This window comes from Molossus molossus, unplaced genomic scaffold (assembly GCF_014108415.1).
Source record: "Molossus molossus isolate mMolMol1 unplaced genomic scaffold, mMolMol1.p scaffold_m16_p_24, whole genome shotgun sequence".
Lineage (NCBI taxonomy): Eukaryota > Metazoa > Chordata > Mammalia > Chiroptera > Molossidae > Molossus > Molossus molossus.
Window position 1 is genome coordinate 706,960 of NW_023425360.1, and position 27,568 is coordinate 734,527.

The 27,568-nt window shown below is 42.7% G+C and overlaps 1 protein-coding gene and 1 non-coding gene across 3 annotated transcripts; both read right to left on the bottom strand.

The window, feature by feature from the left end:
• Nucleotides 1-702: 702 nt before the first annotated feature.
• On the bottom strand, nucleotides 703-23,571 carry MORF4L1 (mortality factor 4 like 1). 2 transcript variants are annotated; one of them, XM_036277950.1, is made up of 13 exons: nucleotides 23,377-23,545; nucleotides 17,785-17,831; nucleotides 15,962-16,029; nucleotides 13,185-13,301; nucleotides 11,375-11,461; nucleotides 10,526-10,606; nucleotides 8,648-8,673; nucleotides 7,918-8,006; nucleotides 5,381-5,482; nucleotides 4,203-4,291; nucleotides 3,541-3,713; nucleotides 3,183-3,267; nucleotides 703-1,441 (listed from the first exon to the last, which is right to left on the bottom strand). In XM_036277950.1, exons 1-13 carry the CDS (start codon nucleotides 23,414-23,416, stop codon nucleotides 1,357-1,359), a joined length of 1,089 nt encoding a protein of 362 aa, XP_036133843.1. In that variant the 5' UTR covers nucleotides 23,417-23,545; the 3' UTR covers nucleotides 703-1,356. The 2 variants fall into 2 exon arrangements, with proteins under 2 accessions (XP_036133843.1, XP_036133844.1); XM_036277951.1 differs by lacking the exon at nucleotides 13,185-13,301 and having other exon boundaries at nucleotides 23,377-23,571.
• Nucleotides 23,572-27,270: 3,699 nt separating this feature from the next.
• TRNAK-CUU lies at nucleotides 27,271-27,343 on the bottom strand. Its single transcript has one exon. It is a non-coding gene; the product is annotated as a tRNA-Lys (tRNA).
• Between the last annotated feature and the right edge of the window lie 225 nt (nucleotides 27,344-27,568).

A 27,568-nucleotide genomic window follows, 5' to 3' on the forward strand; every position in this document is an offset into this window, starting at 1 on the left:
GTGGGGAAGCAGTGAGCGCAATAGTCCCTGCACCAATCACAGGGCAACCTCAACCTTCCAGGCCGGTGTGGCTCAGTGGATTGAGCGTGTTCCATGGACTGAGAGGTTCCCAGTCGGGGCACATGCCTGGGTTGAGGGCTTGATCCCCAGTAGGGGGCGTGCAGGAGGCAGCCAATGGATGTTTCTCTCTCATCGATGTTTCTCTCTAAAAGAAGAAAATCAATAAAAGACATATTTAAGAAAAGAAAATGCACACTGTTGCCATAGTCCACATTTCTACAATTCTCACAAGGTCATGCTGGCTTTTTAATATATATGTATTTAAATGGGGAGGGGGATCCTTAATGAATAATTAAAATCCTGAATTTCAGATATGTGAATGTTGATACCCTAAATAAACAATTATTGATAGCAAGCTGTCACACTGGCAAAAATTCCCTTAATGCTAAAAATTAATAATAGTTCAGGAAAAATAAAGAAACTCTTGTGAATCTCTAACTTCTTAGCCAGAACTGAACAAAACTCGAGAGCAAACTGCCAGGGCTGCTGTGGACTGAAGCAGGCACGGAAGCCAAGCCAGCTTCTCATTCCATAGAAGCCAAACAAGAAACTCCAACAACCCCCTGAAAGACCAGTCTCCACACAAGAAGGAACGTACAATATACAAAGGGTGTGTAATGCATCCACACAAGCACATTGCTCTTTGAAATTTAAAGAAAAAATTTATTGAAGATCTGAAAAACAATTCCTAAAAGATTGGCTTTTCCAGAAAACTGTAGCTACACAATGCATTGCGTCGATCATGTTAAAACGTGCATTAGACACAAATACAAAAACCATACACAAGCCACCGTTCTTCAACAATCTGAGCAAAGATAAAATGCCTAAGGAACAATGTGGATGACTTGCAAAGGATAAGCTCTTTACTTCAAGCACCAATAAAAAAGAAAGAAAGGAGTACAAAGGGATGAGTGTGGTCAGCCATCTACACGGAACTGAGCCTTTGGCACGAGGGACCAGAGCACTTGTCACACGCGTGAGCACACATGTATAGTGCGCAATGTCAAAGGAGTCGAACCACCAGCGCTCAAAAGCAGCTTTGTCAACTAGGCAACAGAACACTCCACAGTACGTCTCTCTGTTGTCCATCAATACACTGGTAGCAACTTTGAAATGAAAAAAAAAAAAAAGGAAAAGAAAAAGGAGCTGTAACCCCTTTTATTTTTCTCTGTTTAAAATCAAACAGAAACAAACATCAATTCTGTTATACACTAACATTTTCAAAGTACATCATTTGTACAAGAGGACTAAGAACAGAAATGTGTTAGAGATCCAACGTCAGTGTGAGTGGGCGCCTCACACAGCTTTCCGGTGGTACTCAGGAGGAGCCACTTCGTAGTCGCTGGCACTGAACAAAGTCGCAGAATTCTTTGCCAGGTATCTAAAAATAAAATGTTATTCAGAACAAATGAAAAAGAAATACATCTCGATCTAAATCTCTTCTCCCTTATTATAAAAACAAGTCATACAAAACACTTAACAGATACCAAAGTAATCACCTCACAGTAACATCATGTAATCACAACTCAGATAACAGTGTTCTACAACAGAGAACTGCACAAAGGAACAGTCCTGAGTCACTACTCCCCTCATCTAAAACTGCAGAACAGTTATCTTCAGAGTACCAACTTGAGTCTGGACTGCACCTTTTAAGAAACAGGTGGTGTTCTCCTCAAGGAGTAACAACTCATTATTTAAATATATTCAGGAACTGCCCAGCTGGTGTGGCTCAGCGGTTGAGCGCCGACCCATGCACCAAGAGGTTGCCAGTTTAATTCCCGGTCAGGGCATATACCCAGGATGTGGGCCCGACCCCAGTGGGGGCATGCGGGAGGCAGCCAATCGATGTTCTCTCTCGTCAATGTTTCTCTCTCTCTCTCCCTCCCTCTCCCTTCTCTCTAAAATCAATAAAGAAAAAAATTTTTTTTAAATAAATAAATATATTTAGAAAATGACAAGTAAATGTGAAGCAAACACTATCAAATCAAAACAACCTCTCATGTCCAGTAGTACACAGTTCCTTAATAAAACTGAGGTTAAGAGAGGGTCTTTATCATTGGTTGAATGAGGACTATTAAAGCTGTCTAGACTCCCAGGCTCACATTGCAGTTTTAAATTTTTTATTATAAAATATATGGTGTTATTTTAAGAAAATTCAAACGTGTCAAGTAGAAATGAGAAACTTCTGCCCAAAAAGTAAATCCACTGTTAAGTAAAAGCCAGACTTCTCCAAAGACTGAAAATATTTCTCTACAAGTGACGGGAATCACACCCTACTCTCCATTACAACCTGCTTGTAAACCTTTGTGCATTTAATTATTTCTATAGCAGAAGTTCCCGGAAGCAAACTTCCTATTCAAAGAGTAAGCACATTGAACAATTCAACATGCATCGCCACGATGCCCCCAGTAACCTGTAGAACCAGTACAGCCTTCCCCCCACTTCTTCAATCTTGTTATCCTTAGCCAATCTGACAGGAGATACTTTAACTGTCATAATGTTGAACATTTTGTACTTCCATGTCTCTGACTTTCCATGTCCTCTTACACTGCTTTGTTCATCTCCCACTGCAAGAACTCTTCTTTCTGTGCTAACGGTACCAGGTCTTTTATCGTCACTGTAACATCTAGTCCTGTCATCTTTAAGAGCATATTCTTAACACATGGAATTTTAAGTATTCGTAGTCAGTTTTATCAATCACTACCTATATTATTTGAGCTTAATTTTAGAAGGATCATTCTCACTACAAAAAAAAAAAATCATAAAAATACTGCTCTACATTTTCCCCTTCATTATCTTAATAAAATTTTTGACACATCTAGAATTTTGATGCATGACAACAGTGTGAATCTAACTTTGTTTCCTTCCAAAGACTAGTCAGTTGTTCCCACTTCCTGAGTCCATCATTCCCCCTATTACTGATATGACAATCTATCATGTGTAATATTCCCATTCATTTGCACTTAATCTGTTCCATTAACATATTTACTCTGGTACCAGTAGTGTTCTTTTATTTACTTCAGTTCAATGTTTTAATGTCTATAGTGTCAACCTATCACACAGAAATTTTCAGTGGACTGTACTAATTCAGGTTTTTACTCCAAGCATAAACTCAGACTTACTTCAGGAAATCGTGAAGGTAATTCAGTAACAAAGCAAGGCTCTTCTCATCCAGAGGTGTGTAGGCCAGCATCGCTCCAATTCGTACTATTTAAACAAAATAATTCAGTCAAAGCCACGTCCAAGGTAGCACTATAAGCAATTTTAATTATGTAAGCAAATGCAACCATCACCAATTCCTTTAAAATACGTGATTTTAAAAACTCTTCAATTTAAACAAACTTTTGATATTTATCATTTTAGATACAAGTTCAAATTGGAATGCAATGTTTTAGAACATTGATATTAATAAGGAAAGACAAAAATATTAAAGGCTCAAAGGAAAAAAAGTAAAATTTTGTTTTCTAAATGGTCTATTACCAAATAATCTCAGTAGGTGCGGCGCTCCATACACCTGGGACATGGGCGCATCAGGGTGATCCGCGAGGATTTCAGCATACTGTGGCCTCTCAAATTTGTAGAGCAGCTGAGTGCCCAACATCACATTGAAGTATTCCTTTATCCCTGCCACTACTTCATTAACAGCATACTCCCTGATAAATTAGCAAAAATAAATTACTTCCAAAACAGGTCACTGAAAAGAATCAAAAGGTCGGGATTAATTCAGCCAACGTGAATATAAGGGATTAAGTTAAAGCTTGAACTAATGAGGATGAATCTTTAATGAACATTCTTTAAAAAGGGATTTAACAAAGAGCACAAAAAACCAATTCCACAAATAAACTAATGCTAAACAAACTACAGCCCTCAGGCCTTAAGTATTTTTTACATTTTTATATAATTGTTACATATGTACTTACACATAATAACTTTACCTAAAAGTTTACTATCTGGCTCTGTAAGAAAAAGTTTGCCAGCGAAAACTCTGTGTCAAACCAATGAAATTCTATTTTGCTAGTGTTTGACAGTATTGTTTTAAATAGCTACACATTTCAGGTAATTTATTTGGAAATAAAAATATTTGGAAAAAAGATGAAAGAAAAATGTGTCTGGATATACTTCAAACACATTTATATTCCTACTTATTATCCGTGTTTCCTCGAGATTTCTTGTAATTTGCATAATCCTCCAGAATGGAATCCACATTCTTCTTGGCAGGAAGATAAAAGAGCTATAAAAACAAAAATACAGTTGAACACTAGTATTCTCTCTTTTTAAAGAGACTGGCACAGCTTTAAAGCTAAAAAGTTCACCCAACATTATTATAAAATAGGAAAAAGCACCGTTCAACACTTGAAACAAAGCTAATGTGGCCAAGGAAAAACTTAATTTCAATCAAATAGCCCAATGTGGCCAGGTGACTACCACACTGAACAGCACAGCTCTGAAGACTGGTCCCTACTGGACACACACAAACGATCACCCTACGTGGAGCACACCACACATGAATGCACCTCCTGTTATCACTCACGACATGCACATTATGCGCAGAGCCTGTCTGAAGCATTAACAATTTCTTTTCATCTTTATATCAACTCTGAGTAGGTGCCACTCCTCCACTAAATGTGGAAACTAAAATTTAAAAAACTTGAGTAACGTGACCCAACTCAGACTGTAAATGGCAGAGCCAAGGTCTCAATCCTAGCAGTTTGGCCAGACCCAAGGCAAGAACCAGTGGAGTCTGCACAGCGTGTCTGAGCAGTCTCTTAGGCCTCACAGCCCTCAAGCTGTCCCACTCTCCCGAACCCTGCCCATGTCACTGGTTATGAGAAACCGGGTTCATCTGTCCTAGCTCCTCGTTCTGGAGTGCCCTTGTGGAGTCACATACGTTCCTCAGGACACCCCATTTCTTGCACAGTTCTGAGAACTGGAGACTGGACTGCAGCCTGGCCCTGTGGGAGGCGGGAGGCACGGAGACCGTGCAGGCAGTACCACCGGCGTCCTCCTTCCTCCATTAGCAGGACCAATGTGAGGGCGGCCCCTTTCCAACGACATTAAGACAGGAAACACGTACTTCCTGCTCTAGCAACCTCCAAAAGCGAGTCATCCCCTCCTTTCTGCAGCGTCACACACTCATGCACTGTCGCTGCACGTGCTCTATTCTACTCCTCTCCGAGTCGTCCTGCCTGATGGTCTGTTCATCATTCACACCTTCAACACTCCAGTCTCTGTAAGTTTCTCCTTTAAGGCCCCCTCCCCGCCAAACTAGAAGGGATACATGCAGATTACAATCACTGAATCACTGTAGCTTTTAAGTTACCTGTTTCTGGCGGGTAATTAAGTCCCAGTCATCAACAAGCCATGGTTTCAGTTCTTCAGGAATCTTTACTTTAACTTCGACTCTGTTCATGAATGTTTCCTCCTAAATGGAAAAAGTATTTTAGAATGTCTTTTCTTGCCCCGGCCCATGTGGCTCAGTGATTACAGCAGTGGCAAACACCCCAAAGGGTCATGGGTCCGATTCCCAGTCAAGGGCATGTACCTGGGTTGCAGGATCCCTAGTCCAACAAATGGATGTGTCTCTCTCACATCGATGACCCTCTCACCTCTCTCCTACTCCCCCTCCCTCCAATTCTTTCTAAAAATCTATGGAAAATATATCCTTGGGTGAGGATTAACAACAGCAAAAAACAAAAGGTCTTTTCTTTCTTTCTTTTTTTTTTTTAACCCGAGGACATTTTTTCATTTTTTTGTTCAGATAGAGTGGGAGGGAGAGAGAGGAAGAGAGAGAGAGAAAGAAACATCGATGTGAAAGGGACACATCAATGGCTGCCACCTGCACGACCCAACTAGGGCCAGGGGCAAACTGCAACCAAGGTACGTGCCCTTAGCGGGAACTGAACCTGGGCCTCTCTGGACTGCAGGCCAACACTCTAACCGCTGAGCCAAACCAGCCAGGATACAAAAGGTCTTTTCTAGCTGAATAGCTATTCCACAAGGGCTTTTCTCACCTTTCAGAGGCACTAGATATAAATTCGTTACAGTACTCAAATATTATCATCATTTCAAAATCATAAATGTAAAGACCACAGCTAGCTGCTGGGAAACAGGAATCTTATCTTGATAGAAAATTGGTCTATTTAGTGCTATTTCATGTGTAGGCAAAAATTATTTAGCAAGTTTCCTTTTCTTCTGTAAATGATCACTCTTACTGTTCATTTGCTGTGCTTGTAGTGTTTCCATATTTGTTGGTATTCAATGACTATCCCAAACACAACTACCTTAAAATTACAACTGTAGCCCTGGCCAGTTTGGCTCAGCGGTTAGAGCGTCGGCCTGCGGTCTGGAGAGGCCCGGGTTCGGTTCCCGCTAAGGGCACGTACTTCGGTTGCAGTTTGTCCCCGGCCCTGGTTGGTCGTGCGGGTGGCAGCCACTCGATGTGTCCCTTCACGTCGATGTTTCTGTCTGTCTCTCCCTTCCTCTCCCTCCCTCCCACTCTATCTGTACAGAAAATGGAAAAATGTCCTCGGGTGAGGATTAAAAAAAATAAAATAAATAAAATTACAACTCTAATACATAGAATTAAATGTACTATGAAATAAAAGTCTTCAATAACTGCTCAAAGGCGCCTGATTTTCAGTTTCAGAACATACCATTTTAGAAGTATACCACTGTTTATAATCTCAGCTTCAAAAATGTAAAATATGGCCCTGGCCCGTTTGGCTCAGCGGTTAGAGTGTCAGCCCGCGGTCCAGAGAGACCCGGGTTTGGTTCCCGCTAAGGGCACGTACCTCAGTTGCAGTTTGTCCCTGGCCCTGGTTGGGTCGTGCAGGTGGCAGCCACTCGATGTGTCCCTTTCACATTGATGTTTCTCTCTCTCTCTCTCTCCTCCCCTCCCACTCTATCTGAACAAAATATCAAAAAATGTCCTCAGGTGAGAAAAAAAAAAAGTAAAATATGTCCAGCCGATGTGCCTCAGTGGTTGACCATTGACCCATGCATGCACCAAGAGGTGGCTGGTTCGATTCCCGGTCAGGACACATGCCTGGATTGTGGATCAGATCCCCAGTGGGGAGCATGCAGGAGGCGGCCAACTGATGTTCTCTCTCATTGATGTTTCCATATCTCTCTCCCTCTCATTTCCTCTCTAAAATCAATAAAGGGGAAAAAAAAAATTTAAAAAGTAAAACATGCCAGTTAAAAAAAATAACCCTGGTTTCAGGATTATAATTCGTAATTTTGGACGTTATAAAGATAAGAAATTTAGAAATAAGGTTTTTCGTTAAATAAGAAGTCAAAGCTATTACACACACACAAATTAATTAATGGTTTTTCATGGTATTTTTTATGGGTTTATTAACTCATCCTGGGACCTAAGCTATTTAATTAACCTAATAAATCTAACAGAGTAAGTTCTCAATATCATCAATATGTTCTCCAACTTTAAGCAAAACATGCAATAAAATCACTCGACCACAGGCTAACTGATATGAACAAAAGTTAAGTTCCTACAGCATTTCAGCAATGTCATAACAGAATGACGATGAATAAAGACGTTATTCAAGGACCCGATACACAGTTCAACACCAAAGAAACATTTAGTCTTGTCTTGTACATGAACAAAGAGCTCATAAGCAAACATCTGATGGTAAGCTGGGGAAGGGGTATCTATCAAGGACATACCTCGCGTTGCAAGTTAAAAAAATACCCTGTATCCAAACAAGAGGAGTATTTTCATTTCAGTAGTTAACCATGTTTTATAAGTGCTTTTGAGACACAGAGTTCTGATTATTTTATTGTATTTTAACATGAGACTAAAAATTCCAACATGCTACTCATACACTTAAGGGAACTCACATTCTCAACAGTAGGGTCTACCCGAGCTCTCTTCTTGCGAGGGGGCTGAGGGGTCTCACTGGTGCTGCCACCGTCTCCATTTCCAGGTGCTACAAAAATTTGAGGTTGAGGAAGAGAGATCTTTAACTTGTTAAATGAGAAATTCTTAAAAATAGTCTCTTACAACACACCCTTCTTTTCATTTTCCCATTACATAGGTGTTACTTGAATCTATGTTAAGGAATATATTCCTATCAAAAACATAACTTTCTTTATGTGTGTGCATGCGTGTGTTTTTTTTGAGAGAGAGGGGAAGGGAGAAAGAGAGTAACATGGATTGGCTGCCTCCTGCACGCCCCTCCGGGGGATCGAGCTCGTAACCTGGGACTGTGCCCTGGCCAGGAATCAAACTGGGACCTTTCAGTCCATGGGACCTTAGAACGCTGAGTCACACCAGCTGGGCCTAAAAGTATAACTTTTATAAACAGCTTCAATATTACCACCTTACATATCTTTAAAAGTTATCTTCAGGGTTAGTATAAAGAATAAAGAACATGAGTTTCTCCATGGTAAAAAGAGTATCAGAGTTAGGTTTCTACACTATGTACCCATATAATAAGGCTGTGACTCATATTTGTTATCATCAGTAAACATAAGCTAAACAAAACTTCACAATTTAAAATTTTTAACACACAACTTGGAATTAAATATTATAAAGGTAAAATAATTTTCATAAAATTAATATGCTTACTTTTCTGTTTGTTCTTTTTTGTTTTCCTAAAAAGAGAAAAAGGAGAAAGATAAATAATTACTGCTAGTAAAACTGCCTCTGTTTTAATTCCTTTTTATCAGGGATAAGCTCCTAGAAAAAGTGCCTTGAATGATAAAATCAGGCAATCAATAGTTTCCAGCTCAGACACAGGATTTTTTATTGATTGCTGGTTAAATTCACATCTCCCTCTACATAATCAAAAAATAAACCAAGAATACATCAAGACTTCCTTTCAGGGTTATATTAGTAACTTGTAAGGTTATATATATAATTTATGAATAGTTTATAAAAATTTACATTAGTTCCACCAAAAATAAAGTTCCAATTAAAATATTTTCCCCAATTACTTTAGTATCAGCATAATATGACTTTAGATTTCTAGGAGTTAAGACCAATATGATTGTTATTCAACTCTCAGTGATACAAATTTTGATTCATTTTTTTCCCTCTAAACTACATCCCCTCCTTTTCAACACCAAATACTCTATTCTCTCACATGTAGAACAAAGCTAAAGTCTCCTTCCCTTTAGTCATTTCTAACTTTTCTCTATTTATCTGCTGCCAAACAATAAATTACAAATTTTTATTTTATTCATATTTTCTAGAATTCAAGTTTGCAAAGCCCATGATTATGGATTATGTCTAAATATTCTTACTTTTCTAGAGCTTTAAATAATATTTGTAAATATTATTTACTATATCCATTTAATTTAGGGTTTGGAGTTCGTTTTACAACTCAAATTAACTTATGTCTGATTATAAACACAAAAATCTGACCATCTGAAAGTACAAGGGTTTTCCTGATCTCTAAGGTTAGCCTGTAACACAAGTATTTTCTAGACAGTACTGGTTTCAGAGTAAACCATGAACTTTTACTTGTACATGTCAAGAACACTGGGGACCAAGAGAAACCAAGACATAACATCATTCCTTACCTACTCGTTCCATACCATAAAATTAAAAGAAAAAATATGGACAACTAATTCCAACTCTAAACAAATAAAAATTATAAATTATATTTGAATGAATCCAGTAGTAAGTACTTCCGGACATTCTTCTTCCTTATATTAATTAAACATGCAAGCTAGTTTCTCAAGCTGTGCGACAGACTTCATAACATAAACTGCTGGTGTTCTGTTTGTGTTCCTATTTCTAAGCCCAATGACTAAATATTATATAGTCAAAATATAAGCTCTTTGAGATTTAATTTACTTTACATTCTTATTTACTGATTTTAGAGGGAGGGAGGGAGAGGGGGAGGGAGGGGGGGAGAGAGAGAGAGAGAGAGAGAGAGAGAGAGAGGGAGAGGGAGGGAGGGAGGGAGAAACATTAATATTGTTGCTCCACCCATTCATTGGTTGATTTTTGTATGTGCCCTGACCAGGGATCGAACTCACAACTTTGGCGTATCGGACGCTCTATCCAACTGAGCTAGCTACCCGGACAGGAGTTTAGATTTGATTTACTTTAAAGAATAACTGAAGTCCCGCCCTGTCCAGTGTGGCTCAGCGGTTAGAGCGTCAGCCTGCAGTCCAGAGAGACCCAGGTTCGGTTCCTGATGAGGGCATGTACCTCGGTTGCAGTCTGTCCCTGGCCCTGGTTGGGTTGTGTGTGCGGGAGGCAGCCACTCGATGTGTCCCTTTCATGTTGATGTTTCTCTCTCTCTCCCACTCTATCTAAATATGTATTTTTCAAATGTATTTTAAACAACCCAACACCCGAGAAGGGGATTCTCAATGGCATCTTTCAAATTACAACAATATCCCAGTTTTTATTTTCAATAAATTCTAATTCAGGATAATAGGTATGGAATTTCACTTGTAAAACAGGGTTCAAAATGGAAACAAAGTTTCTTACACGTCAACGTTCTTCTGCTGCAGACCAGATGCCTTCTTCCCTGGGGCAGCCCCTCTCATCTTGCCCTCTGCGTACTGCTCCCTTTAAAACAATTGTGATCAAGCCATCATAAATAAGTGTTTAAGTATAAACATAGATTGTGACAGCCAGGTTCCATTTTGAAATTTATATTCAAATTGAGGTACCAAGCCTATACATATTTTGGCAAAGAAGTTTTTAACAAGTTGGACAAACTAGTCAAGAAGAGTAAAAGGCCTAAGATTTTGCTCTCTATATCTACCAAAATTAAAATAAATGAAGTAAAAGGCTGTCTCACATAACTGAAAATTCCATTTCTGTTTTGAAAGTCACTAATCCCAATGTTTTATTTGATCACTCTTATCACTTCAATTTTGACACACGTTTCAGCTTTGAAATTAAAAGCAAACAATTATAGACCACCCAGTCTTTCTGGGTTCCTTTTCTCAATGTGTTTCCAAAGGTGAAGGATAATAATGGGGATGCGCCTTCTCCTTGTTTTGTCCCCCCTGTCCCCCCCAACAACTGTACCTTCCAGGGAGCCTGGGAGAGAAGATAACATTGCATTTGACAACTACAGAAACTCCCAGGAACACTCTGCTTCTGCCTCCCTCTAAAGGACAGACTCGGGAAATAACAGGTGTGCTACTTATCTTCCTAGGAAAGGCTTCTCTGATCACCTCAAGTCAAAGCCACGATAACACAGTGACTGACAAGTACCAAGAATCATTTCACAGCCAGGCAGCCAACATCATTTCTATTGCTCATTCTATTTCCAAAAGCTAATTTACAAGCATTTCTCCTTATATTTATGTTGCAAAACAAACTTACTGATTGGCTTTTTGAAGTTCTCGCTGTTTTTGCAGATTGGTGTCCACGTACTTGAGCACTCTGCTTTCTGGAACCCATTCGTCCCAACTGAAAAAGAGAAAAGTTAAAACGTCATTCAAAAATATTTTGATTTTTATTCACTCCTCCAATTATTTTTTAGAGAGCCATGAGGCAAGACTATGGATAAATCCATTCAACTAAAGTAGAAATCTCTCTTTTGTAAAGTAATCTTCATATTCTTAAAACAACACTGCAAATCTCCACTCCCAGAGTCCAAAGGCAAATTACTAAAATCATTTCTCAAAACAGCATTAAGAATATGGCATTTAACAGGAGAGTGCCTTAACAATTATCTTTACAGCCCGGCCAGCGTGGCTCAGTGTATTGAGCGACGTCCCATAGACTGAAGAGGTGTCAATTCGATTCCTGGTCAGGGCACAAGAGCAGGTTGTGGGCTCGATCCCCAATAGGGGGTGTGCAGGAGGCAGCCAATTGATGTTACTCTCTCACATTAATGTCTCTGTCTCAAAAAAAAAAAAATCAATAAAAATATATATAGTTTTTAATCCTCAAACGAGGACATTTTTCCATTCATCTTCAGATAGAATGGGAGGGAGCGGGGAGGGAGGAAGAGAGAGGGAGAGAAGGGGGGGGCAGAGAGAAAGAGAGAAACATCGATGTGAGAGACACAAATGGAATGGTTGCCTCCTGCACAACCCCTATCAGGGATGGGACAGAACTGAAACTGAGGTAAACGCCCTTGACCAGAATCGAACCCCAGACTCTCTGGGCCACAGGCCAACACTCTAACCACTGAGCAAAACTGGCCAGGGCTATAAAAACATATTTTAAATAAAAAACAAACTAACAAATTATCTTTACAGAAGAAAGATACTTTAAAGAATTTTAATTTCAAATAAAGCAGCCCAGAAAACCGTAAGTTGACTTTTTGAAAAACTAAAACTGGGTATTTAGCTGTGTGTAATAGCAAAGTCACAGAACTGTGTACCTTAGTTTCATCAACTGTAAAACGAGGATAATAGCACCAACACCACAGGATTGTTATGAGAATTATTTAGTACATGTAAAACACTTCTGAGTTTGACACAAAAAATAAACACTCAAGATATGTCAGAAACATTATTAGGAGATATACAAAAACTCATTATCATCTAGACTGACTCGGCTAAGACTGTAAATTAATGTATTACATACAATGGTTTATCAGACTACACCATCTTTAACCTTCACTCACTCACAAATGAATATACTGACTGCCAAGGCCAAGACAGCTTTCTAAACATCAAAAGGTAGAACCACCCACTCTGCTAAAACATCGAACTGCTAAGGCATTCTGGCAGTTAGAAAAAAGTTGCTTCAAAACATGATTTCTGCCCTGGCCGGAGTTACTCAGTAGTTAGAAGCACTGGCCCGTGAACCAAAGGGTAGCTAGCGGGTTAGATCCCCAGTTGTGGAGCATGTGTGAAGAAACCAATCAATGTTTCTCTCTCCCTTCCTTCCTCTCTCTAGAATCAATGAAAAGCATTCTTGGGTGAGGATTTCTTAAAAAAAAACATCATTTCTGATGTGTTTTTTTCCAAAGGGGAAAACAAGCTATTTCCTAGGGAACACTTAATTTCTCATGCAAATTGACTCTTTCCTCCTGCTGATGGAGCTCCTTTAGTGACACAATTAGATGTATCCTCAAAATCTTTTATTTAATGATTTCCCACCTCTGACCAAAAGGAGAATAAATAAAAAGCAATCCTCAACATGATTTCCTAGAAAAAACTTGAAAACATGCATTTACCTAGAGGTCAGGAGGGGGTGGTGTACTGAGGGAGCTCCTTCAGGAACAGGAAAAAGGGCTACAATATCCTCACGTGTCTTCCAAGTTTTTTCAGAGCGCCTGGGCCTCACAGCACTTCTGATACAGACAGCACAGTACAAAGTAATCTCAGTAACTAGGTGCAGAATTTAGTTTAAGCTTTAAGATTTATTTACAAATGGATTATTTAAATGTCTGTGTCAACAAATTCCAATAAGGTTTTTGAAAATTTAGAAATATCTTACCTATTGGGCTTCAAAAAAACCATATATAAATTTACTGAAGTTTAAGAAGATTCCAATTTGGAAACTGAGCTTTTGTGGTGTAATTTTCTTAAAGCAAGGTATCTGACAAACCATTTTCGAAATGAGGATTTTATTTATTTATATAACCATTCATATCTATTCTAATCCTCTCTTTAAAAAAGGGAGCTAGTCAATTTTTACTTTCTACAAAGTTCATTTCAGAACATTGCAAATCCCTTCCCCCTCTGACATAAAATGCATTTAAATAAGCACGTTGGGCCCTGGGCAGGTAGCTCAGTTGGTTAGAGCATGGTTCTAATTTGCCAACGTAGCGGGTTCGATCCCAGGTCAGGGCAAGAATCACCCAATGAGTGCATAAACAAGTGGAACAACAAATCAATGTTTCTCTCTCTCCCACCCCTACCTAAAATTTTTTAAAAATTAAAAAAAAAAAAAAAAAGCACCTTTGTCTAAAAACCAAATCAATTCTACTTTATGTCAGGAGCTGAAAATCCTTGCTAAACCACAGGGATATTAAATGACACCTTTCTGAAGAACACAGCTCCTAAGGTAGTAGCCAAAGGCCAAACATTCAGAAACCTTTATGTATAGATTAAGCATGAAAGAACCACAACGTTTTCTGAAGGAGTTTATGGGAGTCCCCAGAGCCACAGTGCCTGTGGCAGCACCTCACTAAATGAGCACCTGACACACATGCAGAGCACTAGAACAACCTTTCTCCTTTCAAACTGGGTTTATTTAAAGGCGTCCCTAAAACTAAAGATGAAAATTTTCAAAACTACATACAAAACCAACAAAACATACACCTTGATATGTTAATAGTCCTCCACATATCTACAAAGATATTAATGAAGATCTCTAATAGTTAACGCTGTTTTTTCTTCTTTTTTCCAAGGACCAATTAATATTTAATATAAAATTAGCTGAAAACAAAATCTATGCAGCCTAGCGTTTATTAGTGTTACTAGACTATAATATTACAAAAGAAAACCGTTATTAATTTATTTTGAAGCAGTGAAATGAGAAACTACAGAAATTTGGTGTTTTCACAATTCCTTATAAACTATAAATGCCACCTAAAGCCAAATCTTTAAACTGTATACATCCACACATAATTTTATGTAAAATATCTATTACACATGAAAGAGTTAAGCCCAAAAGCTATGCTCACAGCTAATAATATTGAGTTACTAGTACTGCCCTACCTATCACTAGAAATATTTAAATTATCATTAACTGGAAAAAATAATTCGCATGTTGCCAGAATGTGCTTTTACACATTTTGATTTCCACCTTTCTACAGTTACACTAATGAAAGGAAAGTTAAGGATCTGATTTGTTTTTTAGCTAAAAGCATTGGTGAAAACTTTTGAACAGACAGAACTGCCTGGGTTGGTCACATGGACAGGGAGCTACATGGAACAATACCAGTCAGTAATCATCACAGAGAAAACCTCCTTCCACAGCGACAGAGCACACAACAGAGACGGCACTGCTCACACGGAGAACCAGGTACCAAAGCACAGCTCAGGTAACACAAAGAGTTTTGCTAGAAAACAACTCCCAAAGAACCACCCTTTCTGACAGTGCTGTCCATTAACAACAGTCATTTAAAACCTCTCACAGTAAAAAAATCACAGGCTGTCAAACTACAAGCATCAAAAACGAGTAAATTATTAGGTGTGGTGTCTGTGGGCCCCACGATGAAAGACTGGTCACTGAGAAAGAGCTACAGTAGAATGTGTTCAACCTGTGTCCTGTCCACTCCCGTGACAGATCAATGAACCACTGCTTCAAAAAATACTCTCTTAAGGGTAGAAAATTAAACTCTGTAATTAAATTCCTGTACCTATATTAAACTATATGTTAAAAACTGAAACACATGAAATCACATTCTGTCAACAGAAATTATGTTCCCAAAGTTCTGAACCTAAGTTGGTCATTACTGCCAAATTAGACAACTTTTATCTTTTCCCTTTTCTAGGTAGAAAAATGCTACTCGCTTATAGTATAATCGCTTAACATAAGGTACATAGTTACTAAGTTTGTGCTAAGGCAAAACACACACACACACACACACACACGGTGTCCTAAAATGTACCCAAACCAGGGGATGTTGAGGGGATGAAGGAACTGAGAGAGAGAACTTGTGGACATGGACAACAGGGTGGGGGTGGGTAGAAGAGGGCATAGAGGGGGATAATGGTGATGGGGAAAAAAATAAAATGTACCAAAACAAAACAAAAAGTAGTTGGTTGACTAATGATTATCAGACATTACACTAGAACAAATAAATACTCCAAAATTTTTTTAATGAAATGGCTGCATATATCAATATCTATTATAGTTTCATCATATTCAAATGGTTCAAACCCTTGCTGCAAAAGGTGTAATGTTAAAATTATACAATTAAGAAGCATATGCTTGTGCCAGTCTATGACACAAGTTACTTTGTAAATAATAAATTATTGCTTTTAAAGATCTAATACTCACTTTTTATTCCAACCACTGTAATGTATAAAGTATTTCACTTGTTTGTCCTTAATGGCAACCTTTACACACTGAAATAAAAAAGAAAAAATTTCACTTAGAAATATTAAAGAAAGAAGACAGGACTACCTGGATGATTTTAAAGTATCCAAACTTTCAAAGATACTCTCTACACTTAAACTCGTTGGTGCCCAAAATGAACCCCCCCAAAATAAGACTCCCTAAAAGAACATTATTTTTTTAAATTGTTTTGTTAGTTTGTTTTTTATCCTCACCCGAGGACATTTTTCCATTTTTTGTTCAGATAGAGTGGGAGGGAGAGAGAGAGAGAGAGAAAAACATTGATGTGAAAGGGACACATCGAGTGGCTGCCACCCGCACGACCCAACCAAGGCCGGGGACAAACTGCAACCGAGGTACATGCCCTTAGCGGGAACCAAACCTGGGTCTCTCTGGACCGCAGGTCGACACTCTAACCGCTGAGCCAAACCAGCTAGGGCTAATTGTTTTTTGGGGTTTTTTTTTTTTAGAGAAAAAGAAAGGGAGAAGGAGAGAGAGAAACTTCGATGAGAGAGAACATCGACTGGCCACCTCCTGACCGGGAATTGAACTGGAACCTCTTGGTGCATCGGTCAACATTCAACCACTGAGCCATACCGGCCAAGCTAAAAGAACATTATTTAAACTTTTGTAACTATTAAGAGTTATAAAATTGACGAATTCTCACAATTTGTTGGAGTAAGTCCCACAAATCAAAGAACCATTAGCATAAGGGGTCACCCTAAACCTTAAAGCAATGGGCTAGACAAGCCATCAAAGAACAGCAGCTAATGAATCCTAGTCTGTACTTTCTGAAAGTCTAACTAGTCAGAAACTATAATTTCATAAACAAATTCAGCTAAAGAAAATATTAATAACATCTGAAAGTTCTATTAGCTTATTAAAGGCAATGATAATGTTTTGGTGCAGAGTTAGCAACTAGTAAAGTGTCAGATCAAAAATGTTTTCTGCTCTTAAACGCAGCCGAATTAGAAAAGACAAAGGAGGGTGTTAGCTATGACGAGTGGTAACTATTTGGTTTTAGATTTTAAAGTCTTTACAAAGAAACCACAAAAATTTAAGCTATTCCAATAGCCATTTAAATATTTTAAATAAACATGTTCATGCTATGACCGACATGGCTCAGTTGGTTGGAGCGTTGTCCCATACAACTAAATGTTGCTGGTTCAATTCCCAGTCAGGGCACATAGCTATGCTGTGGGTTCAACTTCCAGTTGAGGCGTCTGTGGGAGGCTGGTATTCATCTCTCACACTGATGCGTGTGTGTATCTCTCGGTCACTAATTACACAATGCTATTGTTCCCATCAATACTCAATCTTTGCTCTGGCCGGTTTGGCCCAGCAGTTAGAGCATTGGTCTGCAGACCAGAGAGTGCTGGGTTTGGTTCCCACCAAGGGCATGTACCTCAGTTGCAGTTTGTCCCCGGCCCCAGTTGGGGTTGTGTGAATGGCAACCACCTGATGTGTCTTTCTCACGTCGATGTTTCTCTCTCTCTCTTCGGCTCTATCTGAAGATAAATGCAAAAATGTTCTCAGGTGAGGATTAAAAAACAAAAAACTCAATCTTCTAGCTTTCCCCTCAAATACTCCTTCCAACTACTGGACAAATGGGGCAAGATAGCGGTGCTTTATTTGATCCATGAAGCAAGCAGTAAAACACCGAGTAATAGAAGATGAGGAACTCCACAAACCTATGAAAAAGGTAACTTATAAAGTCAAATCTAACCAGTAGTTTCAGATAACTTCTTCAAGAACAGGTCTCATACCTTGGCTTCATAAAGAAGAGGCCCGTGGAAGCACAGCACTCGCTCACCTGTAAAAGTAAAAAAGTAATGGGTTAATCTAATTTCTCTTCACACAGAAGACTTACATCTGAGAGCGATCACACTTGTACCACGGTGGTTCCTCACGAAATTAGGAAAAGTGGGAAAGGCTATGTATGGATCAATACTTCAGATCAAACTTCAACAGTAAGTACCTTACTATAAAAACACCTTAGTATCTGATGTAAACAACAAAAACTATTAGAAATGTCATGGTATTTACTATTTAAACCATCAAACCATCTATTACCTGCTAAGCAAATAAAATCTACTCTAACTACCCATTGGAAGGGTTGGTTTTGTTTTTCAATGTACATCTGCAAAAACAATTTTTAAGATGTATCCCAAATTCAGAACCACATGTTCTAACTATATCTCCACTTCCAACCCTTTTATTATTTAAGCTAAGTACAATAATCTATACATTAAAATTTCAATGTGCACCAGAAATGGCCGTGTTTTGTTTTTTTTTAAGAGATTCTTGCCCAGCCGGTATGGCTCAGTGGATTGAGCATCATCCCATGGACTGAGAGGTCCCGATTCAATTCCCAGTCAGGACACATGCCCAGGTTGCAGGCTCGATCCCCAGTAGGGGACATGCCGGAGGAAGTTGATCGATGTTTCCCTCTCCCCCCTTCCTCTCTCTGAAAAAAATCCATAAAAACACAAGAGTTCGGCCAGTGTGGCTCAGTTGAGCGTTGACCCATGTACCAAAAGGTCACATGATCAATTCCCGGCAGGACACATGCCCAGGTCATGGGCCCAATCCCTGGCGGAGGCATGCAGGATGCGGCCATTCGATGTTCTCTCTTACTGATTTCTCTCTCTCCCTCTCACTTCCTCTCTCTCTAAAATCAAGAAAGGACTAATAAAATAAAAAAAAGAGGGTCATGTTCTTGACTTCAGTGTGTTCAATGATGCTCTGGGTACTGGGCTGCTTCAATAAACAAAAAAATACACACGAATTCTAACTTTTGGAACTCACACTGTATGTTGAACCTACCATTAAGACTTGCCAAACAGCCCTGGCCAGTTTAGCTCAGTGGTTAGAGCATCAGCCCATGGACCAAAGCTGCGAATTCCGGTCATCCCCAGCACTGGTCTAGTTGTACGGGAGGCAACCAGTCGATATGCCCCTCTCACATTGATGTTTCTCTCTCTCTTCCCCCTTCCCACTCTATCTGAAGATAAAAGGAAAAAATATCCTTGAATGAGGTTTAAGAAAACAAAGAGTTGTGAGACTAAATAAAATGTAAGGGACTGAAATGAGACCTGGAAGCCAACCTGCCGGCCAGCCAATCAGGCAGGCGCTCTGGCAGTACTTCCACATCACGTTTTATTGAGCAGACACAGAATTCTCCTCAAATAACAAAAGTACTCCAACAGTCAGCTCTTTCAGCTCTAAAATTAAATTAAAATAGCCTACCAGCTCAATTCTGAAGAGACCATAGAAGTCTGTTTTTTTTTAAATCCTCACCCGAGGACATTTTTGCATTTTATCTTCAGATAGAGCAGGAGGGAGAAGGGGGAAGAGAGACACACACATCGAGTAGCTGCCACCTACAACCAAGACCGGGGACAAACTGCAACCTAGGCACGTGCCCTTAGTGGGAACTGAACCCAGGACTCTCTGGTCTACAGGCTGCCAAACCAACCAGGGCGAGACAACAGAATTTTACTGTTTAAAAAAATTACTGCGGCTTGCAAGTTTTCAAAACTGCCAACTTATAAACCTTCAACCTGAATTATCATCACACAGCAAATCTGTACATTCACTTTCAACATATTTACCCAGTGTGTTTCCTGTACATGCCTGTACTAAGCACTGTCAGATTAATGGGGGGCACTGGTATGCAAGCAAATAGATTTGCGCAATCCCCTGGATTTTATATTTCAACTGTCTTCATAAACAGTAAGACTGACTGATGAGCTACTGTAAAGGTCACAGGGAAGGGTCCAAGTGGAGGGAAGCAACTGGTACAAAAGCAGAAAAACATGTTCAAGTGACATTGCCATTTACGTAGAAATAGTGCACCGTTTTGGGTTTTTTTTTGGTACGTGCCCCTAGCGGAAACTGAACCCAGGACTCTCTGGTCTGCAGGCCAAAGCTCCAAACGCTGAGCCAAACCGGCCAGGGCAATAGTGCAATGTTTACTGGAGGTTAGGATAAACATATAAAGGTAGAAGTTCAAGTTACACAGAACACCAAATGCCTTACGCGTCATGTTTGATATCTGGACTTTATTTTGTACAGAAGGATTCCCAAATCTGGCCAAGAATCTAGAACTGTATTTGAATCTCTCCAAGTAGACTCAGTAACTTTACTTTGATCAAATTTCTCTATGTAATGCCTGTGCAGCGGTCCACTCTGAAGAACCACTCAATGCCTGGGGTTGCTGGGCCTATGCAGTTTTAGGTGGAGCCTGCAAATAGGGAGAGCAGTCAAAGGGTTCTCTCAACAGCCAGGGGTAAGCTAAATAGACCTGCACCAAAAGTAGTTAGAAGTAAAGGACAGCTAAGCATAAATACAGGCTGCTGGGAGCATTAACAAGAACAGGAAATGGAGGGAGGGGGTTCAGATCAATCTTGGAATATGTTAGTGGATACAGCAAATCCAAAATGGAGCATCTAGTAAGCAGTTGAGTACCTGTCTGAAGCCGAGGAGACATGGGCTAGAGCCATGGCTGGATACTGCAGGCAAGGAAACCAGGGGATACAGCCAAAGTATAGAGCTAATGAACAGCAGCACCAAAGATCAGACCCGTGTGTCGTAATTTCTCTCCAGGTTAACTTTAAAGGTATGATAAACATGGCCTTCCTCCCCCATCGTCTGGACGACGGCTGCCAAAGAACTGCACTGAAGCTAAACAGAAGGCCTCTGACCTCCATTCTAACTACACGGCCCTAATACATTGTTGAAAAAAAAAACAGAAAGCAGGTTGAGAAATATGATCCAGGATAACAGATGCCTAATTTTCATGGCAGTGGAGAGAAAGACTGGTAATTGGGGAAAGAGCAAACCAGTGTTAGATATGTTTTTGTTTTTCTGAAATGTTTTTATTGATGTGTGTGTGTATTTTTTAGAGGACGGAAAAGATAGAAACATCCATGAGAAACACTGATAGGCTGCCTCCTGCACGCCCCCTACTGGGGGATCAAGGCAGAAATCCCGACATGTGCCCTCACTGGGAAGAGACAAGACTACACTCCAGTGAGCCACACAGGCCGGGCTAGATATGGTTTAAAAAAAAACAAAAAACATTTCTCCACTGTTAATCCTTTCTAATATCAAACTACAAAGGTAATTCTGCCCAATGCTCTCAAATTCAAGGTAATAAGATTCCAATTCCTGCCAGGCCGGTGTGGCTCAGTGGTTGAGCATGGACCCATGCACCAGGTCACAGGTTCAATTCCAGGTCAGGGCACATACCAGAGTTATGGGCCTGATCCCCAGTAGAAGGCATGCAGGAGGCATGGGTCTTTCTCACATAGATGTTTCTATCTCTCTCTCCCTTCCTCTCTCTCTAAAAATAAAATAAAATAAAATCAATCAATAAAACATATTAAAAGTTTTAAAAAAATAATTATAATTTCTTAGTGATGGTTATGCAACTCAGCTTCAATATAAGAGTAGGAAATACATCTGGAAAGTGATAGCAAGGACAGAGACTCTTATTCTTGGGTAGCTTTCAAAACCTTCCTTAAGGGTACCTTGGTTCCCACTCTTCTTATTCACTACAGCAGCACAAGGGTTCTCTTTTGCTGTTACCTACACCCTTTAACCGACAATTCTTCTAGTTTAGAATTGAAGCACTTTCTCCCCAAAGTCATCAGTTGCAGTTTGTCCCCGACCCTGGTTGGTCGTGCAGATGGCAGCCACTCGATGTGTCCCTTCACGTCGATGTTTCTCTCTCTCTCTCTCCTGCTCTATCTGAACAAAAAATGGAAAATTGTCCTAGGGTGAGGATAAAAAAAATCCCTGCTCTGGCCCTGTCCGGTTGAGCTCAGAGGTCAGAGCGTGGGCCCAAGGAGCAAAGACTGGTAGGTCCAATTCCCGTCAGGGGCACGGACCTCGGTTGCAGTTCGTCGTCCCTGGCCCTGGTCGGGGTGTGTGGCAGCCAGTCCATGTGTGTCCTCCCTGCCCCCCACTCTATCTGATAATATGTACAAAAATATCCTCGGGTGAGGAATAAAAAATAAAAAAAAAAAAGAATCCCTGCTTTAAAACACCTTGTAAGAAAAGCAAATCCACAGGCGTCAGTCACAGCTTCTCAAGGTGGAAGAAAGGTATTAAGAGTCAATCACTAGCCAAAAAACACCCTTAAAAACGTCTTCGAGTTCAAACCCAGGTCGGGGCACACCGCAGAATCCACCAATGGAAGCGTAAGTCAGGGGAACAATCAACGTTTCTCTACGTGAGTAAAGGCGTTGTTGAAGTCACAAACATCCCCCAGAGCTGCCCCACACCAGGGTCTCCGCCGCACAGCTCTCCGAGTTCATCCTAAAGCACATCCGCGTTCGCACACCCCTGGCACAGAGACACTGTGCGCCGCCTGCGGGAGGCACCGCGAGGCTCGGCCTCCCCCGGGCCAGGTCCCACGTCGGCCACAGGGTCTAGTACATCGAAAGGAGCCGTTTACTAAAAACAAACCAGCCGGGCCCTGGCCGGTCTGGCTCAGCGACTGGAGCGTCGGCCTGCGGGCCGGAGTCCCGGGTTCGGGTCCCGCTAGGGGCACGTACCAAAAAAAATAAATAAATAATAAAAATAAATAAAAAATAAATAAATAAGACCAGCCGGGCCGGCGCGTCGGCCGCGCACCGAGGCCGCTGCTCCGATTCCCGGCCGGGGACAGGCCGGCGGCGGGCTCCCTCCCCGGTAGGGGGCGCGCAGGAGGCGGCCGATCCCACTTTCTCTCCCTCCCTCCCTCCCTCCTCTCGAAGAAAATAAAAGCACTTTTTTTTTTTTTAATGTTTGCAAAGAGCAGCGGCCGACCCAACGCTGCTGCAGCGGCCGACCCACGGCGGCAGCTCCAGGGCGGCACCGGGCAGCGGACCTGGGAACGGAGGCCTCGGAACGGGGCGCTCGAGCCGCTGCTTTCTCCGCCTGTAGCAGCGGCCGCCCCGCGAGCGCGCCCACGGCGGCCCCGAGCGCCCAGCGCGGCCCGCGGCGTCACAAAGCCGGGCGCCGTCCGTCCGCCGCCGTCCGCCGTCCGCCCGCCCGGGGAGGTGGGCGCGGGCGGGCCCGGCCGCCATCTTGCGGCGGCCATTTCACGGCGCGGCCCTCCCGCCCGCGCCCCGCCCGCCGCGCCGCCGCCCCGGGCTCCGGCCCCAGCGCCAGCCTCGCCCGCCCGCGCCTCCCGCCGCCATGGCGACGGCCTCCCGCCGCCGCGCCCCGTCCGCTGGGCCGGAGACGCCGGGCAGGCCCGCCGCGGGCCGCCTCACAAAGCGCTGCGCCCGGCCGCGCCGCAATGCGCCTCCGCACAAAGCGCCCGGCCCGCGCCGCCGCCGCCGGCCTCGCCCAGGACCCCCACTCACCCTCCTGGAATTTAGGCTTCGGGTCCTGCTTCGGCGCCATTTATAGGGATTCGCCGCCGCCTCCTCCTTCTCCCACCACCCCGACTACCGCCCCCCACTCGCCACCCCACCCAGCTCCGCGTCAGACGCCGTGGGCAGCACCAGCTCTACATCCCGGGCGCGATTTGCCGGCGCACAAACACCTCACAGGGCCGCGATTGCGCAGCCGCGTTGCCAACCGCCCCCCGCCGCGCACGCGCCCTGCGCCGCGCCGCGCGGGGCACGCCGGGAGCGGTAGTTCCGGGCCGCGCGCGGGCGGGGAGGGGCGCCCCCTTCATCCCCACCCATCCCTGCCCCCCGGGGCTTAGTGAAGCCCGGATTCATTCTGGGCGATGTTGGGGTGCAGGAAGGAGGCGGCGTGGGAGGCTATGGAGAGCGGGAGAGGCCCAGTGTGCAGTCCCGCGGACAACGCGGGCCACCATGTCGGGGCGCGAGGCGGCCTGCAAGGAAAGGTCCGCGTGGGGCAGCGTTAGGGCCCGCGGCCTGGCCACGAGCTGCCGGCCCACTGCCCGTCCACGTGGCCTGCGGACCCGGGGTTAGAGCGGAGCCCATGGCGCTGCCTGCCACCGGGCTTAGGTGGATGCCGCAGTGTGAGCCCACGGCGGGGGCGCCCGCCTCCCCGCAGCCCTTGGCGCCCATTTCTGGGAGCGGTGACTGTGCGCACACAGCGTGAACGACTGTCCCGCCCGCGTCCCGCGGTTCGCAAGGCCTTGGTGTGCTCAGTGGCAGCATCGGCGTGGCGTCGGGATTGCAGAGCGGCTGGGGGTCCAGCAGGGCGGACGCGCTCCAAGAAACAGGCGCCACTTACTAAACCCGACACGCTCGGGGAGGCCAGCAGGGTGGCCTGGCCAACTCAGGGACTGCAAGTGACCACGTAGTGCCGTCTGGAATTAAAATGTTCCAAATAAAAGGGAGTCTGGCCTACAGTTGAGCGTTGACCCGTGCACCAAGGGGTCTCCGGTTCCATTCCTGGTCAGGACACATGGCCCAAGTTGTGGGCCAAATACCCAGTGTGGGGCCTGGAGGAGGCAACGAATGGATGTTCTCTCTCATGGATGTTTCTATCTCTTGCTCCCTTCCTCTCTCTCCAAAAAATCAAAACAGCCCTGGCCGGTTTGGCTCATCGGTTAGAGTGTCAGCCTGCGGTCCAGAGAGACCCGGGTTCGGTTTCGGCTAAGGGCATGTACCTCGGTTGCAGTTTGTTCCCGGCCCTGGTTGGGTCGTGCGGGGGGCAGCCACTCGATGTGTCCCTTTCACATCGATGTTTCTCTCTTTCTCTTCCTCTCTCTCCCTCCCACTCTATCTGAACAAAAAATGTCCTAGGGTGAGGATAAAAAGAAAAAATCAAAACATTTTTTAAATTAATATGTAAAGTGCAAAACTTCCCTTCTCTGGAGCATTTTCTCAACCCAGGATTGAGATTTTGCTTCCTAGCAACTGTCATCGGTTTGGCTCAAATAAATTAATAAAAAATTCCCTACAGATGTGAACACTTCATATGCCGACAAGCCCCAGAGTACTTCCACAAATGGTCCCCAAGATCCTCCAGGCTTGTCTCCATGGCTTTCGTGAACCCTCCCCTGAACTGCTGCGCACCCCACCACTTCCAGACCGCTCCCCATGTCTCTGACTCAATCTTCCATCTAACACAAGCCCTTCTTTCAACACACACCCACCAAGAACCCTCATTCCAGATGTCTGTACACCATCTCTCTGTCCTGGTACTCAATATCACAGAAAGGGGCAAGGGCCTTTTTGTCACCACACACACTGCAGCAAACCTGCCCGGTTTTAAAACATTTTTTTATGTTTTTATTGATTTTTTTAGAGAGAGCGAAACCTGTATATGAGAGAGAAACATAGATTGGCTGCCTCCTGCATGCCCCTTACTGGGGATCCAGCCTGCAACCTGGGCCTGTGCCCTGACCAGGAATCAAACCTCAGTCCATGGGACAATGCGCAATCCACTGAGCCACGTCGGCTGAGGCACTCTTTAAAATTTTCTGAACACAAAATAATCCAATAATCAATCATTCACATTTTTATAAATATAAAAACGAAGACAGTGGAAAGTCCCTTTCCCACCTCAGTCCCTTATCTGCTCCTTCTCCGCACCAGCAAAATATCCAAACAAACCATTGCTTTTCCTAAAGCTTTTGAAATGAAAGGAAATGGAATGATAACAATGACTTAATATGAGGTATACAAAACATTAAAATCAAAGTCACCTCCCAGCAGAACACTGATTATATCCGTTTCCTGGGGCTACCATAATAGAATTCCACACAACACATTTATCGTCTTGAGGGCTGTGAGGAAGAATCTGTTTCATGCCTCTCCCCCAGCTCCTGGTAGTTTGCTGGTGATCTCGGACGCTTCTCGGCTTGTAAGAGCACCCTCCAGATTTCTGCCTTCATCTTCACAGGGCATTCTCCCGTGTGTGTCTGTCTCCAATTTCTCCCTTTTGATAAAGACGCCAGTCATACTGGGTCAACAGCCCACTGTACCCCGGTATGACCACCTCTTAAGTCATTGCATCGACAACCACCGTATTTTCAAATAAAGTTACATTCTGAAGCACTAGGCAGTGGTTCTCAACCTTCCCAATGCCGCGACCCTTTAATACAGTTCCTCAACTGTAAAATTACTTTCGTTGCTACTTCATAAATGTAATTTTGCTACTGTTATGTCTTAGGCGACCCCTGTGAAAGGGTCGTTCAACCCCTAAAGGGGTCGCCGTTCTCAACCGCTGCTAGAGGTTCTCAACCAACCACTGCTAGAGGTTAGGACTTCTACACTTGAATTTTAGGGAGACACAATTCAACTCATAACACCAAACTTTCATTTGAAGTGGATGTATGATATCTTCACTGACTTCTCATCGGTTTACCAGTTTGCTTTTCTCTGCTAGGGTTTGTCTTTTGAAAACTTCTACTTCATGTCCCATCACCTAGAGGTTAAGTACTCCTTTGTGACAAAAGGGGTATTTAGGAACCTTCATTTCTGATGCTGCGAATCCCCATGTGTTTCTTCCAAAGCCTGAAATTGTGTGTTGAACTGATGATAAGAACATACAGTAATTGTGGAGAATGTTTTTGAGAATTGCTGCAGACGATGGAAACTAGTTAAGACGAGGAAATGAATTTGCAGATGTTAACATAAAAGCAAAGTTTTGCCCTAAGAAATTGAGTTATTTCAGGAAAATACAATTATTTGCCTTGATATATTTTGAGACTAAAATGGCTGAAGGAAACATTTTCAGATTGAATCACTAATTTAGGGATGACAAAGAATAAAGAAGTCTCAACGGTCTTTTTACAAGAGCTACCTGACTAGCTAATCATAAACCAACCTCACAGCAGTTTAAGCAGCTTGTGATAACCACTAGCCCTTCGCACAGGCAGAAAGTACCTGCATTTAAAGGAATTTACAGACATGAAATTAATATGCATAGTAAACCCCGTGAGGAGAGCTGATCTCCATGAACATCGCATAGCATCAAGTTAAAAAACATAACATTCCAAAAGTTTGGACAGAGATCGCCTCAGCGATATTCACGAACTCCACAATTTCATAAAACGTTCAAGTGTTCTTACTCCCTGACCTTTGGCTTGAACATTGCCCGCCAGGAGGCCCCTCCGTTAACAAACATTTTTCTACACCAAACAACCTTTGTGTATTTTGTAAGATAAAGTTGCTCTGTAGTTCCACAGTTCCCTCATTTAAGCAGTTCAGTCTTGATAGTTTGGTATGTCTTGAATTGTTTGAAAATAATAAACTACGGGTGAGGCCTGAGATCGAACTCGGGAAGGGGAAAAAAAAAAAAATAACAATAATAAGGAAAAAAAGCCAGACCGCCCAACGTGGGGCTCGAACCCACGACCCTGGGATTAAGAGTCCCATGCTCTACCGACTGAGCTAGCCGGGCAGCTGGAATTTGCCCTCTCTTCTAGGTCTCTTCAAAGGACAGAGGTTACTTGCACCTGCCCTGAGACTGGCCCGTTATGTTAGCTTTCTATTTTATTTTTTCCTTAAGTTTTTTGGAAAGGTCAAGTTTTCCCCTGCTCTCAAATGCGTGTTTGGTGTCTGGTTCTGCGCGCACAAACTTACTGTTGGGAACATCGCAGGCGGCCCTCTAGCGGCCGGCGGGCAG